This window comes from Mixophyes fleayi, chromosome 4 (genome assembly GCF_038048845.1).
Source record: "Mixophyes fleayi isolate aMixFle1 chromosome 4, aMixFle1.hap1, whole genome shotgun sequence".
NCBI classification, from domain to species: Eukaryota; Metazoa; Chordata; class Amphibia; order Anura; family Limnodynastidae; genus Mixophyes; species Mixophyes fleayi.
In genome coordinates, this window is record NC_134405.1 from 326,927,816 (window position 1) to 326,946,881 (window position 19,066).

Sequence of the window (19,066 nt, forward strand, 5' to 3'; positions counted from 1 at the left end):
CCTTCTAATCTAATAAGCTGTATGTATCAATAATGTTTTTTGGAATTGCTCTTAAAGTTAAACAAAGGTTCCTAATAGCTTAGTTTAAAAGTGCGACCATTCCTTGTTCGGTGCACAAGATTCCGAGAATGTCTAAGTCTGTTTTCTAGGCTTCTTGTTTGTTGGAGATAAATAATTCACGGCTCTCAAACACATGATGTCCACTAATATCCTACAATTCATTATGGAATGTCTAAATCAAATTGTCTGGAAACAGCATTAAAGTAATGACTGTTTCTGCTGCAGACAGATGTAATTAATAAGAAAAGAACTTAATATAATTAGTTTATTTTTTTTTTTATTATTTTTTTTTTTGAAGACTCTGAACAATATCTCAAGTGTCCCTGGAATGTGCACCTACATGTCTATGATCTAGGCCCTGTCTTAAGTTAATGTGAATAAGACCAGACATTGAATACTGAGGGTTTTTATGTTTTACGAACATTGGTTCATATGGCTTAGTGCAGATTTGAGCAATCTGACATCTGCTTTTAATGTCTAACTCGGCGGCTCGCTGAGAAACTGACCCAAACGACCCCCAAAACGTAAAGAAACGGAATGAGAAGTTCTTCCACTTTCTGAACCAGTGCTGCCCAATCTTATACTGGAAATGAAGCTTTGTGCTTGTATATCCCCAGGCTCCCTGTTCCAGTGTAATATTCCTAATTTCCACATTTTCCATGCACTGACTGAGTGTACAAAATGTATCACTTGGTCTTTTTACAGTGTTTCTAAATAACTTATCCAGTAGGGGGCAGTGTTTTGTAGGTATCTAGAGCCTGTGTTGCTACATATATGGTATTTCTTGTACCTATGAAGAGAGATTTGCCAAATAGGGCTTCCCCATATGTTAAAGTAATAACTAGGATTTATTTATATATTTTTATTTTGTCTCCTACTGGTATGTAAATAACTGCAGTTTTTATACATTGTACTGTACATTATGCATCTATAAGATGGTTCCAATGTTTTCAAATGGTCGATGGGGATGAAAATCTTCCTTGCAATTCATAAAAAAAAAACAATTGCTATTCTTTTTATACTAAATTAAGCACTGACAGTAACGCTGTTGTTCTTGGGCTCTGCGGTGGAGATGCCTGGATGTGGTGGTTGAGTTTTGCATTAATGGCTGTCTTTGTGATTCCATGTACTAATTGATTGTTTGTCTGCAGAGCAGCGTTCCATGCTGGCAGGGTGCTCTGCTAAGTGGATGCATGGTATGAGAAGCATAGGGGTTATACATGGCCGTCATAAAATTAGATGTAAAGCTGAAATTTGTGTGCGTTTTGTAGTTGATTTGTGTCTGTGAATCCTGAATTATTTTAGATTCTGTGTTCTTTAGCTGCAATATTTTCAGATCAGATTTGGGCTGTTTGCACTCAGGCCACCCAGTTGGATCACTCCTGAGTCCACCGCAGCTGGAATACAACTTTTCCAGCACAACCAATGAGCCCTTGAATTTCAGTAGGATGTTTGTTCCTTATATCGGCTGTAATGTTGTAACACTTTATAAGCGCACTTGCCCGTATTTGCAGAGAGAATGATGGAACAGCCGAGGAGGATAGCGGAACATGCTCTACCTTTCACTGTCCCTGCTCCATCATCTGACTGGTGTTGCTGTGTGTCTGACATCAGTGTTCCTCCGCAGAGGTCAATCTCTGATCGTCACTCTCTCCTCTGTTTGTTTCAAAATAGAGGAGACAGAATTGCATAACGTGTGTATCTGGCCTGATGTTCTCAGTTTGTGGGCCCTAAGTGATTTGTTGTAGGATTCCCTCCCCTCTCCTACAGTGTCTCCTTTTATTACGAGAACTCTGATATGTATTCCTGTATAAAGATTGGTGTTAGTGATTCATCTAGCAGTATTGTATTTATCCATCAGACTGAACATTGCAGAAAATTAGTGGGACCAATACAGATCACTTCATCAGTTCACATCCTCAGGAAACTGCTACTGATCTTCTTGTGCAATTATTGCGCCAGTATTCGGCTAGCTCCATTCTGAAAATCCACGTCCGGGTGTATTGTTTTTTTCCTGAACGTGCGTGTCTATGCTGTACATAGCTTTCTGTCAACGCACATGGGTTTATAAAGCGGGTGGCAAAATACAGAATAGGCCTAGTTAAGCGCTGCGCGTACTGTGCGCTCTGAAAATGAGGCAAATTTTTTAATGTGTTGAGTAGATCTCCCCAGAAAAATGATCCCAATGATTTTCCATTTTGCTTCCTTTTTCAGTGCAGAATAGTTGGAATAAAACGCAGATGGTTCCAATTCTGTCTCTGTATATACCCTAAGAGTGAGGAACTAAAGATGTGCATGCGCGTTCTATGAACTTGGTGGAATGTGGCTCCACACATTTATACTGAGGTATAATCTAATCTTGTTGGACATACCCATAGGACATTGCCAACCTCTGTTGTTGTTATTATTATTATTAATTTTTATTTATAAGGCGCCACAAGGTGTCCGTAGCGCCGTACAGGGGCAAACAAATTACAATACAATGGGAGACAGCACAGTACAGTAAACACAGTAACTCGATAAGCTCAATGCACAGCTAGAGAGGGAAGGGGGAGGGAGGATCCGCAAACGACGGGGCCCAAGAAGGAGGGAGCAAAAGACAGGGAGACCCCCAGGGGGGAGGAGGGAGCGAGAGTGGACGTGGGGTGGAGGACCCTGGAGGAGAAGGGCTAAGTGGAGAGCAGAGTTAGAAGTGGTGGAACAGGAGGAGAGATAGCCCTGCTCAGAGGAGCGTACAATCTAAGGGGAGGGGTGGACAGACAGAGAGACGCAGGGGAGAGAGGGAGAGTAGGGGAGCGGAGGCAGAAGATAAGGTAGGAAGTTAAGTGGGAGACAGAAAGGCTTTAAGAAAAAGGTGGGTTTTTAGAGCCCGTTTGAAACTGGACAGATTAGGGGAAGTTCTGATGGAGGGAGGGAGCATGTTCCAGTGGAGGGGGGCAGCGCGGGCGAAGTCTTGGCTACGCGCATGGGAGGAGGTTATAAGGGGGGGAAGAGAAGCGAGGCAGAACGGAGAGGGCGGGATGGAGCATGAATAGAGAGGAGGGTGGAGATGTAGGGCGCAGTGGAGTTGGCAAGGGCCTTGTAGGTGAGTGTGAGGAGCTTAAAGAGGATTCTGAAGGGGAATGGGAGCCAGTGAAGGGCTAGGTAGAGGGGGGAGACAGAAGGGGAGCGGCGAGAAAGGAAAATAAGCCTAGCGGCAACGTTAAGAACAGATCGAAGGGGAGCGAGATGAGAGTGGGGGAGGCCAGTGAGGAGGAGGTTACAGTAGTCCAGGCGGGAGATGATCAGAGAGTGGATAAGGCATTTGGTGGCATCTTGGGAGAGGAAGGGCCGGATGTGAGCGATGTTACGCAGCTGGAAGCGGCAGGATTTAGCAAGAGAGCGGATGTGGGGGCCAAAGGAGAGAGCGGAGTCGAGGATGACACCAAGGCAGCGAAGTTGGGGGACAGGGGAGATAGAGGTGTTGTTGACAGTGATGGAGAGGTCAGAAGGGGATGAGGTATGAGAGGGAGGAAAAACTATGAGCTTAGTTTTGGCAAGGTTAAGTTTGAGGAATTGAGAGGACATCCTGTTCTAAAACAAACCCTGTCCATAGGTTTAATACCCCAGTGGTTGTAGTCCTGGTCTCCTGGAACTTCTTGGCCACCAATGTGCCATCACCAGGCGTGTTTCATAATGAAGTAAGGTACCAGGTAATGGTTTACTTACTGCCACCATGCTAGAACTTTTGTTCCCCTCCACAGGGTGCCCTGGAAAGTGATTGGATGTTTCATGGTGGTAACAAACAATGTTGGGTCAGTGGGCGTCACGGTCTCATCCTGCGCAGTATACAGACATGTGGCTGTGGGTAGACAATGTTTAATAACTGTGCTAGAGACCGTAGTGGTCATGTGTGTGCACTTGTCGTGTCTTCTACGCAGTGTCTACATGGTGCCGCTCTGGGAGACAACTGCTCTCATGATATATTTAGCTATTTTCATGGAAAGTCATGTGAATCTCATCGTTTCTGTTTATAACCATTAATATGCTGCCAAGTTACTCATAAGTAACTCTTATAAAGATCGTTTTATGTTGGACCCATCATGCTTTCTGTTCTGTTGATCTGTGCCATGCCCCACCCTGTTGTTTTAGTTTCCTATACAGGAAAACTGAATACTTACTATATATAAATTAACCAGAAATCTACTACTGGAATTAAGACTGAGCCAATCACCAACATATTGTATTGTTGGATGTCAAACTTCTCAATGTAGACCGGGTGCTTGTACATTTCTTGTTACTTTTTCTCTGGCAGAAGAATGTAATTTTGCCATTTTTTTTAAATTAAAGGGGTTATATACTTGATGTAACCTAAGATGAAGCCTGGCAAGAGAGGCTGAGCCTTGTAGTTCACCAGGTGGAGAGCATTGGATTGGCGTCGTCTTTGCTTACAACAATGTCCTGTAGATCTCCTTCAGTGTGGTATCCTTGTTTGAGAGTCATTTTTGTTGATAACTTCTTGCTTGCTAAATCTAATCGGGTACTTTGCCATTTTCAGCTAATTTGGTCCCTGGGGGCGCTGTTAGACTGGAGTCTGACTCATTTGACCACAGCTGAACTGAACAGGGAGCACGACTGTTTCTACTTCTGTTAATAAATACAAGTAAATCCATTTCTGCTGAATATTTAGAGCAAAGCGGAGGAAAGTAAATGGTGTATTCTAAATAAATACTTGGTTTATATTTACAAATACATTTTCTTAAGGAATCTCTGCAGTGTTCTGGTTCCTTCCTATGAGTTATGCAATCAATGTTTGTTGTGCGTTTTCTAGACAGAATCATGTTGGTTCCATATCGCTGATTTACATGAGCTGTGTGTAGATTATTATTAGATGATCTTGGAGTTCTTGGCAGACCTTTCCTTACTTTTGTTTCCATAAAAGGAATATGTGCAGGTTTTCTTTTTCAAATGGAAAATAAAAAGCAAATTCAAATTTTCTTTCCCTTCTATTATGTCAAAGAATAAAGCTGGATAACTGAATCAAGGCTCATGTCTCGTATAGGTGTTAACTTCATTACAGACCTCCTGCATCTCAGTGTAACACGGTCATTGCATGAGAATGCATTCGATCATTTCATTAGCATCCAGCAATATCACTGCAGAGAGGAAACTGGCTTTATATAGAGCCGTCCCTGATCTGATGACCTCCGCACTAACAGCCTGTTAATATGAGGCCAGGTTGTCCCCACACTCGGGCAAAATTGTGATCTCTTACAGATGGTGAGGAGCTTTCAGTAAAGCCTCATTTTCAAGCTGATCACTGAGCTGCTTTCAAGTGGAGGACAGGCGTGTAGACCGTAGTATCTCTGCATGCTGGTTACGCCTGCCTGGTGTAAATGTGCTTTTAAACTGCACACAAGTAAACGTAATGCAATGCACAAAATGTGGTTTTGCAAGATGCATGCTCTCCAGTTAACGGTCTTTGCAGAGCTGAGCTGTAGTTAGATATACTATTTAAATATATTTGCGTAGATATACAGCTAAAAATTGTAATACACATTGCAAACAGGGCCTTTCTTTGTTTTTGTGTGTGGGTGGTGTGTGTTAATGTCCTCTGTGGTGTAAACAAGAACACAAGAAGTGTCTAAGATCCGTGCTCCCATCTCTTGTTTCCGTATGTACTGCCTGTGTGTTCCCCACATAGCAGCCACCTGCAGCAGGTCACATACGTGTCACTTCAGCAGTGCAGGTATGAATGGATGCTGTGGAATAACATTGTGTGTTGCCTCTTCCTTATCCGCTGCCAGGGACATTGTATACCAATAAGGAGGAGATGGGTTCTTCAGCCAATCGAACTGTTTATATTGCAGCAATAGAAGCCATATTTTATTTTTTAAACTAATCCTTTAATGTTTTAAAAACAATGTAGTTTGATACAACGTGCACAGACCCATTAGTACATCTTAGTGGGTTTAGTCACCCATTCTATTGATTAAACAAGCTTTTAAACATAAATATGTGAGGTATATTAACCTGAATAAAATATCTGAAATAAGTGAAATGTTTCATGCTTGCCAGCTGGACGGATTTAAAATGCAGCAGTCGCCTACGCACATTGGAGGCAGCCATTTTGAGAGTTTGAATTGACAGCCTGCCTTCTTCCAAGCTTAGAGAGCCAGAGACACTTCACAACCAAGTATTTGTGTAGTGCAATAGTAATTGTTATGCTGCAGTCTTTAGTGGTAGAGACCACAAAAGTGTGGCCTCCATTGTCTGTAGGTGACAGCTGAGTATATGTACGATTAGCTTTTTATGGAGATGTTCGTGGAAAGTACAGAGCAATACAAAGCTCGGTGGGTCTAGTGAATTGTCTTGTAGATTTCTGAGTAATAAAGATTGCAGTATTCAAAATGCTGCGGTATGACCAATAGGCCATTGCGAGTCTACAATGCCATTCTATACAGCCGCTTCACTTTAATATATATTTGTCTATATATCTCATGGGTGTAGAATTTAGGAGTCTTTACATTTAGCAGGCAGAGAAGATGTACATCCATTAACCTCAATAGAAATGTCTCTGGAAAGTTAGACGCCAGTGTTGCACTACGTTAGGGGTTGGCTACACGGACACCCAGAAAGATTTCCTATTGTACAGATTTCGGTCATTCTCTGGCATCTTTGGTCAGTGGAGTCCTACACGTGTTATAAATTGGCTGACAAAATCTCCACAACTCATGCCCTCCGATGGACAGGTCCGTCTGAAATGGTTTGTGCTGGAGACTTACAGATTTTATTCTTTATTTAGCAGTCGTTTTACTTGTGAACATACAGCATTATGGTAGAGGCAAGCTCTATAATGTTAAATTAGTCTCACAACACAACTTGTTAGTCTCTCCGCACTTTATTTTAATTCTTAGTTGCGTTCCAGTGTTTCACTGCAGCTCTCAGATGACATTTCAAACTCTGGGTTATTTTTAAACATCGCTGTACAACGAGAGCACGTCTTCTCCCTCCGTCGTTGCTATGGCTGCTTGACGGTGGCCTGGGGCGTTCTGCACATGTGTTTTGGAAAATAAGAGAACTTGGAGGAGGGGCTGCTGCGTACCTGACTGAGCGTCATCAGCGGGGGGTGGGGGCGACGACCTCGTTCATGTTATGTTATAATTGCGTGCAGCTTTCATTCATTGTTCCGTCTCTCCATTTAATTGCAGTGTTACATTTGGTGCCAATTGTATACACAAAACCGCAGGAACAGGCAGTGTTTCTGCATGGTCTGAGGAGTTCTGTGCATCGCTTTCTTATAAAGATGTAGGATCTTGGAGTGGAAATACAACAGGGAAACTTTCTGGAAATCCGTGCAAAGAAAAAAATGTTTATAAACTAATCCAATTGGAACATTCTACTGCAGCTTAGAAAATGAGGGCAAAGCATCTGCTGGCTCGGGGCAATACCACCTGTGTTTTCCTATTCACCTGATTTAAGTCATGTCCCCCCACCATGCAACAGTGAATCTGTGGATAGAGACTCTAAATTCTGACTAATAGTAGAAGGATTGAAGTTGTGTAGTGTAGTCCTATTTGATTCATATAATATCTACAAGGTCTTTTATAATATACCAGTCTGTCTATTCATTTTATTGTGAAGTGAACAATGGCTCTTAATTCTTACTGAAAATTGCATGAAGATCTCAGTCTGTAAATGACAACCTTCTATCTTTTGCTGTGGTGCGTACAATCTAATTTCCCCATAACGGGCACACAAATGTGGTAACTGTCTGCTTGCGGAATGACGTTGACCATCCATATGTCTTTGCGTAGTGGGAGGAAACCCAATTGGAACTGCGGAGAACATATGTAGCAATATATAGTATACGTCTGCATACAAGTGTTTTGTACGCTAATGCTTTTCTAGCTGGGCAAGAGCCCTTTAATTTTGTCACTCAAGTAAAGGACATTGGCGTAGATATATAATCTCTGAAGAGCATAAGTGAGCCAGAAAGATAAAGAAATGTAATTGAAAGATTATTATCTCAACACAAGAACCTTTTCACTCTGGGAGGTGAGGAAGAGATGGCTGAGTATTGTTACCATAACGATTCTCTCGCTGCACAATTTTGGGTAGAATGCCATTGAGAAAGATGGCTGGCTTTTTAGTAGTAGGTGATGGTAATCTAAACAGCTGAGGATAAGGGTGGGAATTTGATTCTTAGCTGTAAGGTGACAGAGGCAAGTGTGGATCTTGGTAATATTATTGAGGAAAAAGCATTTGTGTTTAATCAGAGGCATTAAACATCACACCTGAGTAACTTGCTTTGGTACAAGATCTATGACCATTCCATTGACTAGGATATAGGAGTGCTGGTCCATTTTGAGGAATTAAAAGGAGCTCTGTTTTAGACGTGTACCTTGATCCGTTGGAGCATCATCCAGTAGGCTATAGCTAATAGGCATTTATAGATTTTTAGACTGGTTTTCTAGTGTGAGCGCTTAGCCGAGGGTGAACACATGTTTGCAAAATAACTGGAAAAGAAGAGACTAGGTAGGTGCGAGGAAAACTAGGACAGAGCTGTCATTCTGATATCAAGAGGCTGTATGATTTTAGTGAGCACATTAGCCACGTTATTGAATTTAGCTCATAAACTAGGTTAAACATAGAAAATTTGACCTTTAAGCAGTTCGCTCATTTGTTACTTTTGTGAAGGCAGCCTCTGTGGGATCCATTGTATGTGAGCTAGATTAGATGTTCCAGAAGGCCATGGTGAAAATCTAGCTATGTGTAGGCAAACCAACCATTCGAGCATTTTGGAGGCAAATGGTAGACCACACGTTGATAAATGATTGTCACCATCTCGCTCTGTGGCCGTCTGTCAGTGGGCAAACACGGAGTCATTGGGTGCATAGCCAAGTCATGATGGTCTGAAAACCTTGCAGAGCAGACAAATGAGTGCCTGTCCCAAAGCTTTGTTGCGTTATCTTGTAGCCAGCCAAGCAATGATGTAGAACCGTGTCGAAGGCTTGATTCTCGCTGCACTAGACGCAATCGAGCAACAATACAATTATTAAAGGTACTCTTCAAAATGTATGCCTTCTACAAGGTCTGTCTTTCCTTTCCCTTCCCCATTGTGCCCTGTCCAGATGTCCTATTATTTACATGATCAAATTTAAGACCTTGACAGTGTTCTCAGCTCAGCACATTTAAGCACTACAGATGTTCAAAATCCCAGATCAGGTGATCTAAGCCCTCTCAGCAGCTGACCTGGAGTCAATAGGATTTAATTAGAGGGGGAGGCTGCACGAATCAGGGGCTATTGTGTGTTTCTGGAAGCTTGTGTGCAGATGTGCCAAGCAAGTGTCTCTTCATTGCTTGGTTACTTTAGCAATTTGCGATAATTGTTAGGCAGGCCTGATTAGTTACTCATGCATTTCGTGGAATGGGTTTCTGTGTGACTGTACTTTGTATTGGGCCAGACTGCAGAATATTTCTGACAGATGTCATCTTTTTGAGGGTGGTAAAATAAAACGGACGTATTGTCAGGTGACGCTTTCTGTACAGACCTAGTTAGTTGCCATCCCTCCTACAAACAGATTTCCTGGAGCTGCATAATACTGAACTGCCATTCCTGCCAAGCTTTATGTGCCCAAGTCATAGTGTTTGCCTATTCACACTAAGCACGTTCATAAAACATTATCATATAATGTGGAGAAATACATTTACAGATTTGAACAGAAACGGTTAAATGGCAATATTGTCTCTTCAGGTAAGCCCTTCTATGGTAAAATCTCCCACCCACGCCTCTATCTGCAGCGCATCCCATACTAAATGTAGGTAGGAGTACTTTGTGTGCCAGACATTGGTTAGAGGACTCTTACAGGACCACTTGGTCTCCTGTGTTCAGGCAAACTCACTAGGACACAGGCGCAAAGTTTGTACTAAACCACAACAATCAATCAGTTGCTTTCATTGTGGAACTTTCACTACAGGTGAACACTGGTTGCTGTGGTTTAGTACTAATTCTTTTTACATTATTGCAATACTGGCAAATAAACCCCGCTGGTTTCTTCAGAAATGTGATTCAAATATGGAACATAAAGGGCTGTTTCACAGGTGTGTGTGTGATGCTCACAGTGGGTCCCAAATGCAATCCGAGTATTCCGCTGGTGAGGAATCTATTAATGCCTATATTGTGCAGAGTACACTGTCCACATGGACAGCAATACAATGTAGCATGGAAGGGACCCCCTAAAAAAAAAAAAAAAAAAGTGGCTGTATCACTTGTTTTCTTCTATGTAGTGTATTTCATTACGCTGTATGTGGACAGTGTACCCGGTATGGCAGAGGTTTGAATAAATCCCTTGCCAGCGATGTACTCTTGACACATTTCTCTTGTGAAGAGAGTATTCCACTTCTGTGGATGAGCCCACAAAAACTATGTTCACATTTCCATCTCCGTACACAAATAGAGATTTCAGGTTGATGTCCATTTAATTTACCTGTGTACAATTTCTATGAAAATAAACCCAAAATATCCATGCAGGTAGAAGGGCATAGGGTTGGCATGAATCCTGCTCGAGAGAGCGTAGTAAAGAAAAGAACGTAACAATCATATTCATATATGGGAATTGTTTGGATCTGGTTTTACAGACCTCTCTGCAGTTCTCTTAAGGATCATGGATCCCCTGTAAACTCTGCTACTACCCGTTCACAGGTTGGCATGCGTAGAAGACAGACAATATCCTGGGTTATTGTATTTTGTATACTGGGGGCTTTTAGGGCCACATCGAGGTCCTGATCTGTGTCCCAGCAAGTAGGGCTGACAGTACATAGCTGCATTGTTGAGAGCCTTCCTTCTGTGTTACCAATGTAAATAGTTATTACACTGTTGTGGGCGCCTGTTTGGCAGACACTGTTTTCAGTTTACCTGAGGAAACGATTGTTCCATGGAGTGCGGAGACCTAATGTTCTCTGCTGTCACTTTCCATCACACTGCGTGCAGGTTGCAGGCGAGCGAGATGACCTCAGCTCTGTGTCCTTGGCACCGCTGTTACATTTATACACAGACTGCTTTTTATTCCTCTCTAGGGGTTTGTTTTATGCATATCATGAGGTTCCATAATGGTGTATTGTAGGGGTTTTCAAAACAAACACAACTGTGTATTTGCTGGATGTTACAATAGTAAATTGTCAGGATATAGCCGCCGCTGGCTATGAAGGGCGCTTCTTACTCTTAGGCGCAGTATTATAATGAACTTTACATCTAGGTTTGGGAGCAGCAGCTTCTACTTGTTTCAAATCATGAATTCTGTGATTATTTTAATTCAGTTTAGTTTACCCCAGACTTTAATCCGTTAACCTCTTGAAAAACACTGTAGGGCGCGACTCTCAGCCTCTCTTACATGGTGACTGGGGGCGACTGCTTGATGTGTGATCATGGAGTAAGCGTTTCTTCTACTCATCCAGACCAGCAGGTTTAAGCCTATTAAAGCACACTGCAGGGAGCATATTAAAATATAACGTAACAGAATAACTTTCACTCCGCTATACAAGTACATTCAATGCAAACCAGTAAAGTTCTTCCATGGTATGGCCCACAGGTATTTGTGAATGATTAAACTTCCCTTTTCCTATTGACTTCACCTGTATTACAGATGTAAAGGTTACAATAATGTCTTACACTCCCTTTTTTTTTTATTTCCATTTACTCTTAAGGAACAATGCTTTATAGACCATTAAGCTTTGCATCTGATAAGACTACACACATAGCTGATATAACCAATAACTGGGCTTGGGAGACAATGTTGCTGTATTTACTAGATTGGTCACCCATTGTTCTTTAGTTACACAGAAAGGAACTTATCAGATTGCACATGTGACACTCTTGTTAATAGGTTTGATGTTTTGAACAGTGAAGCGGCTACATTTAAATGGAGATGCAGAACACCAAGTCTCCAAGCAATTATTTCAAACTCTCCACCCTCCATTAAAGGCACAGTGCTATCCTGTAAAAGATCACGGCCTAGATCAAGCCTGTCCAACCTGCGGCCCTCCAGGTGTTGTGAAACTACAAGCCCCAGCATGCTTTGCCAGTAGACAACCTGTTGATAGCTGGAAGGGCATGCTGGGGCTTGTAGTTTCACAACATCTGGAGGGCCGCAGGTTGGACAGGCCTGGCCTAGATTTATCAAGCCTTCTGAAAAGGAAATGTGGAGGTGTTGTCCATAGCAACCAATCAGATTATAGTTATCATTGGCTAGAATGTACTAGGTACATGATCCACACACACACGGAGATCTTTCGCCTCTCAGGTGATCACTTAAATGGGACTGAGTACATTCAGGGCAGATCTTAATTGAAGTATATATAATTGGACGTTTCATTGAAGCAGAAAACTTCTCTTTATAGTGATATTTGTATTTTTTTTGCTTTTTGGATGCTAGGGGGCTGCACAGTGGTTAGCATTGCTGCCTCACAGCCCTGGGTATCATGAGTTTGAGTCCAACCAAGGCCCTATCTGTGTGGAGTATGTATGTTCTCTCTGTTTGCGTGGGTGTCTACGGATGCTCCAGTTTCCTCCTGCAGCCCAGAAAAATAGTTATGGGTTAATTGCCTTAAAAAATTGCCCTGTGTTTTGAGGTAGGGAGTTTAGATTGTAAGCTACTCGGGGCAGGGACTGATGTGAATGCCTACATAGCCTCTCTGCTGCATAATATGATTGCATCTGATTAGTTTTTAGAAGCAGCGATATTTTTGGTTTTTACAGAACCGTTCACTAGCTTTCCAGTTAGTGTGGTACATAAGATGGGAGTACTAGACCTAGGGGAAACATTATGTACATCGATGGAGTACTGGTTGCCCCAAACTTGTTAACTGTGTAAGAAGTTACCATTATCTGTTTTTACATATAGTTCTCAATGTTCTATGTATTTGATTAATAAGCTTTTTTTTTTTTTTTTTTGTAGGTATTGACTGTCGACTAAAGGGGAACACACAGGATTATCGCCTTCTGATTTGACTCTGGGTTCTCTCATCGATAATCATGTCTGGAAACTTCGACGACTCGGTTGGGGTAGAAGTGTCCAGCGACAGCTTCTGGGAGGTAAACCAGTTGTATTATTGGCTACTTGTTTCAGTGCTCCACCCACAGTAAAGAATGTAATGAGCGGGACCGGTTCACCAGCGGAATCTTGCTTTGTCGTTCTAAACTGTCTGTTCCACAACTTATACTTTTTGACTGTTTTTAATTCTAAAGTATGGAAAACCAGATCAATGTGGAATTAATTTAGAGAGCTAGAACGGGGCCGTTCCTCACTTTGCATTTTAAGCTGCATGAGTATCTTTTTCGTTAACTTTTATTCAAAAGTGTTATGGACACTGGCTGCAGTTGTGTCTAGGTTAATTTTTCGGTTATATTTTTAAAATATCGTTTTCATCCTAAAAATGATACAGAAAAAGGGGGATCCCACAAATAATCTGTCATACACTTAAGACTTGCTTTTGTTAGGAACAAACTCTTCAGCGATTCACTTGAGCTGCAGTTTTCAGATCTGGGGGTAAATGTATCAAGCTGAGTGTTTTCCGGCGGGTTTGCAAAACCAATCAGATTGTAGCTGTCATTTTGTAGAATGTACTAAATAAATGATAAATAGAATCTGATTGGTTGCTATAGGCAACATCTCCACTTTTCGAACCCGCCAGAAAACTCTCAGCTTGATACATTTACCCCCTAGAGTGAAGCCCTTAGACCAAAGGTGCTCATACTCCGTTCTCAAGAGCTACCAACAAGTCATGGTTTCAGGATTTCTTTGATCATACAGAGGTGTTGATCTATTTTTGGGTCTGTAATTATTCCACCTGTTTCTACAGGCAAATCCTGAAAACATGACATGTTGGTAGCTCTTCCGGGCTGGGTTTGAGCACCTCTGCCTTGGACTAAGGGTCCTGGTCCAGTCACTATCAGGAGCACTCTAGGATTGCAACAGGAGCCTGCTCATACCATGTTTTGAGGTTTCTTTATGGCACTGTACTTTAAGGACTGTCTGACTTACCTGGTCACACATTCTGGGTCGCTGTATTGTGGTGGACTCTGTCTGATGTCAACTGCACCTCATGTGTGAAAATCTGAGGTCACACTCTCTGCATTGGGGCCTGAGATCTCGTGGCTGCCAATGCAGGACCACTGGTATTATGAGAAGGAGATTCCTCTTACATTTACCCCTGCAGATGCTGTCAGATGTTCCTCCATCCTGTAGTTGTTTCTCAGCTACTGTTGGCATCATCTGGACATTTATCCTTGATATTAATTTTTACAGCCTATTCTGTTTGTTCTCTAGAGTTTTAAATGGAGTAGGTCCCTCAAGTTAAGGGTTTGTTACTATACTGTTTTCAGAGGTTTAATCGCTCACGGGCTACATCTGCTTTGTGTTAGTAATAAATGCTGAGCTGTGTGGCCGTGTCCCCTGTTCCCTCCGCATTGTTCTACCAGACTAATCATGACGTGAGGTCATCTGGAAGTTTTGTAGGAAACTTGTAACAATTGCAGTGAGTCATAAGCCCAGGATTCCCCCCCGAAAGGAACTTATTAGCGAGTGAAAGGAAGTTCTTTCTGGATTTCACATGTTCTGGAATTTGGGCTCACAGCCTGTTCAGAGGACCGAGCACTCCCCCCCCCTTCCCCGCCAACCCATCCTAGAAATAGGAGGTTAAAAGAGAATAGTCCACACGTATTCTGTAATCTGCCATTGTCTGCTTCCAGCCTTCATCTACCGTTCGGTATTTATACTACATAGGTAAATCTGTGTGTGCTGTGAATGTCAAAATTGATGTAATTTTTCCCTGAAACCATAAACATCTGGCAGTCACGAGATAAGCTGCTTGGTCAAAAGTGTGTTGTGAAATTTGTATGAGATGTGCAGGGAAAATGAGCCGAGGAGCTTGTGCTGAAATTCAGGGAATAGGTGTCTTGTCTGAGTCAATACATGAGCCAGAGGGATATTTTTTAAGTGTTTTATTAATTTTTAATTTATGGGCTTTGGGTTTGTGGGATTTTTCCGTGTTTTTTGACATTTTGTCTGTGTACCAGATGCTAATCAAGAGTCCAAGGTAGGGTTTAATTTCACTTAGTTTGACTGTGCTCTTAACTTATCTGTTTTCTCTGGTGTCCTCGGTCTGTCCACTTCAATAGATCTGAGGAGTGGTCACAGCAGCAGGAGATCAATGTTTAGAAGGAGGCAGTGACCTGTCCATTCAAGTGGTAGTGTTAGTGAGGACAGGGCTGCATGATGTGAGGACAAGAATGGAGGTAGCAGGAAGCCACAGACTGACAGTTATATAGTGGAAGGAGCAGGGTCCCCAGCAGCACAGTAGTCATGTCCCATTTCTGTTCACACAGAACGTTGGTATCAAACATAACTGTGTATATAAAACTGATTTGAACTTTTGTTCGCAGTATATTTTAAAATGTATGCCCTTCTGGCTTCAGTCTTCACCGCCTAGTACAGCTTTTGTTTAGGTAAATCTCTCATTGCTTTTCCTAGCAAACCGTTCTTCCTCTGCTGAGCCACTCTCAGTCTCTAGATTTGTTGCCTGTTCAACGAATTCAATTTAAAATTCTTCTACTAACATACAAGGCCGTCGGCAAAATTGCACCAACATACATCTCCTCACTTGTCTCAAAATATCTCCCAACTCGACACCTCCGTTCTGCACAAGATCTGCGTCTCTTTTCCACTCTCATCACATCCTTCCATTCTCGGTTACAGGACTTTTTTCAGGCTGCACCCACTTTGTGGAATTCTCGCCCTCGCACAGTAAGACTTTGCTCTAATCTTCAAACCTTCAAGCGTTCTCTGAAAACCCACCTCTTCAGACAAGTTTATAATATTCCCCAACCACCATCTTTATCTCCCCTATTACCACCCTCTACACAGCTAACACAAGACAACAACCCTCTGACCAATATTGCCACACACACAGCCCACTCAATACTTTTAACCTTTGCATTCTAGCTGGTCCATTGTGCAATATGATGTAACACTCACCCTCATGTATCAGACTCCCATTGTCCCATAGATTGTAAGCTTGTGAGCAGGGAACTCTTACCTCTGTATGCATTACCCAGTATTGTTTTATTAATGTTTGTTTCCAATCGTAAAGCGCTACGGAATCTGCTGGTGCTATATAAATGTTGATGATGATCCTCCTGATTGGTTTTAGCTTTTTATGTACACCCTACTATTATAAATAAGAACATTTTTTTTAGTTTGAGAGGGGTTGGGAGCTGCCATATCCATTTTATTTTATGAAGTACCATCATATTCTGCAGCGTTAATCATTGAGGTAATCGCGACACTTATTATAAGTAACAGAAAGTAAAGATGGCTGGGCCCAAACAATTTCACAATCAGAGTCTGCAGTAGACAACCTGTTACCCTCAGAGGCTGCTGACACCTATCTGTAATAACACCAGCAGACATTTTACACAAGTGTTACAAGCTATAACAATCCAACCTGACATTAAAGCAGGAAGGATCTGGGGGCTGCAGGTAAAGGCCCGGAGAGCCCTATGAGGCCGACTCATTGCTCTTTACTGATTGACGGCGTTGAGTCCACTTGATACATAAGGTAACTGAATAATACTTGTTGCTGGGGGTATATATATTGTGATAAATGTATGAGGGTACAGGCCCTGTGCTAGCTCCTGGCTCTGGGATGTTGATGATTACAGGCCCTGTGCTAGCTCCTGGCTCTGGGATGTTGATGATTACAGGCCCTGCGCTAGCTCCTGGCTCTGGGATGTTGATGATTACAGGCCCTGCACTAGCTCCTGGCTCTGGGATGTTGATGATTACAGGCCCTGCGCTAGCTCCTGGCTCTGGGATATTGATGATTACAGGCCCTGCGCTAGCTCCTGGCTCTGGGATATTGATGATTACAGGCCCTGCGCTAGCTCCTGGCTCTGGGATGCTGAGGATTACAGGTACGGCGCTAGCTCCTGGCTCTGGGATGTTGATTACAGGCCCTGCGCTAGCTCCTGGCTCTGGGATTTCGATGATTACAGGTACAGCGCTAGCTCCTGGCTCTGGGATGTTGATGATTACAGGTACAGCGCTAGCTCCTGGCTCTGGGATGCTGAGGATTACAGGTACAGCGCTAGCTCCTGGCTCTGGGATATTGATGATTACAGGTACAGCGCTAGCTCCTGGCTCTGGGATGTTGAGGATTACAGGTACAGCGCTAGCTCCTGGCTCTGGGATGCTGAGGATTACAGGTACAGCGCTAGCTCCTGGCTCTGGGATATTGATGATTACAGGTACAGCGCTAGCTCCTGGCTCTGGGATGCTGAGGATTACAGGTACAGCGCTAGCTCCTGGCTCTGGGATGCTGAGGATTACAGGTACAGCGCTAGCTCCTGGCTCTGGGATATTGATGATTACAGGTACAGCGCTAGCTCCTGGCTCTGGGATGCTGAGGATTACAGGTACAGCGCTAGCTCCTGGCTCTGGGATGCTGAGGATTACAGGTACAGCGCTAGCTCCTGGCTCTGGGATATTGATGATTACAGGTACAGCGCTAGCTCCTGGCTCTGGGATGTTGAGGATTACAGGTACAGCGCTAGCTCCTGGCTCTGGGATGCTGAGGATTACAGGTACAGCGCTAGCTCCTGGCTCTGGGATATTGATGATTACAGGTACAGCGCTAGCTCCTGGCTCTGGGATGCTGAGGATTACAGGTACAGCGCTAGCTCCTGGCTCTGGGATGCTGAGGATTACAGGTACAGCGCTAGCTCCTGGCTCTGGGATATTGATGATTACAGGTACAGCGCTAGCTCCTGGCTCTGGGATGCTGAGGATTACAGGTACAGCGCTAGCTCCTGGCTCTGGGATGCTGAGGATTACAGGTACAGCGCTAGCTCCTGGCTCTGGGATATTGATGATTACAGGTACAGCGCTAGCTCCTGGCTCTGGGATGTTGAGGATTACAGGTACAGCGCTAGCTCCTGGCTCTGGGATGCTGAGGATTACAGGTACAGCGCTAGCTCCTGGCTCTGGGATATTGATGATTACAGGTACAGCGCTAGCTCCTGGCTCTGGGATGCTGAGGATTACAGGTACAGCGCTAGCTCCTGGCTCTGGGATGCTGAGGATTACAGGTACAGCGCTAGCTCCTGGCTCTGGGATGCTGAGGATTACAGGTACAGCGCTAGCTCCTGGCTCTGGGATGCTGAGGATTACAGGTACAGCGCTAGCTCCTGGCTCTGGGATGCTGAGGATTACAGGTACAGCGCTAGCTCCTGGCTCTGGGATGCTGAGGATTACAGGTACAGCATTAGCATTAATAGTTGAGCTAAGCAGCCCATTTCTCTTAAATTAATTCTAGCCACAAAATAGCTGCCCCCAGGATACACTACATGATAGTTTAGTTTATAAGGTAATCCTTCCCATTGGTCAGTAGTTGAAACACCTCTGGCAGCTATTGCAGAATTCTTTGACTGTTTAACACTAAGATGGAACAGTTTTGCCCATTCTTTGCACGGTTGCTAAAGCCGGGCCAGGGTAGTTTGACAGCAGCGATGGGCAGCCCCTCTGAGGTCTTGCCACAGACTTTTGACAGGATTGAGACTGTGTGCTTTCCATCACTGCTGAAAGACCGTTTTGTTTGTAATGTGGACCACTGAACTTCCCACCAATCCTGATTCTGTCCCTGAATCCAAAATACATCCCCATAACATGATGCTGCCATCGCCATACTTATTGGGGGGGGATGCTGTTATTTGGCTGCTGAACAGTTTTTGTGCCCTAATTACCTCTTAGAATGATGTTTAATAAACTTTTTGCGCACAAGTATGATTTTGTCACTCCCCCTTCTAAATCATGTGCGATTCCTTATGACCCTTCCTTTATGGCCCTCTTTTGTGCAGGGCTTTGTACATTCTCTTCCATTGCAGCTACTGCCTTCCATAGATGAAGTCACAGTTGGCCTCGCAGTGCCCTGTGTGCGCCGCCTCAGGATTAGTTTCTGGACATCTTGTTCA

At 43.4% G+C, this 19,066-nt stretch overlaps 1 protein-coding gene across 4 annotated transcripts in view; it reads left to right on the top strand.

The window, feature by feature from the left end:
* Positions 1 to 19,066, top strand: part of PACSIN2 (protein kinase C and casein kinase substrate in neurons 2) — a 65,470-nt gene that overhangs the window by 23,986 nt on the left and 22,418 nt on the right. For all 4 annotated transcript variants that reach the window (XM_075210291.1, XM_075210294.1, XM_075210293.1 and 1 more), the window contains exon 2: positions 12,996 to 13,132. In XM_075210291.1, the coding sequence (XP_075066392.1) occupies positions 13,073 to 13,132 (60 nt within the window). In that variant the 5' untranslated portion in view covers positions 12,996 to 13,072. The remainder of the gene's footprint in view (positions 1 to 12,995; positions 13,133 to 19,066) is intronic.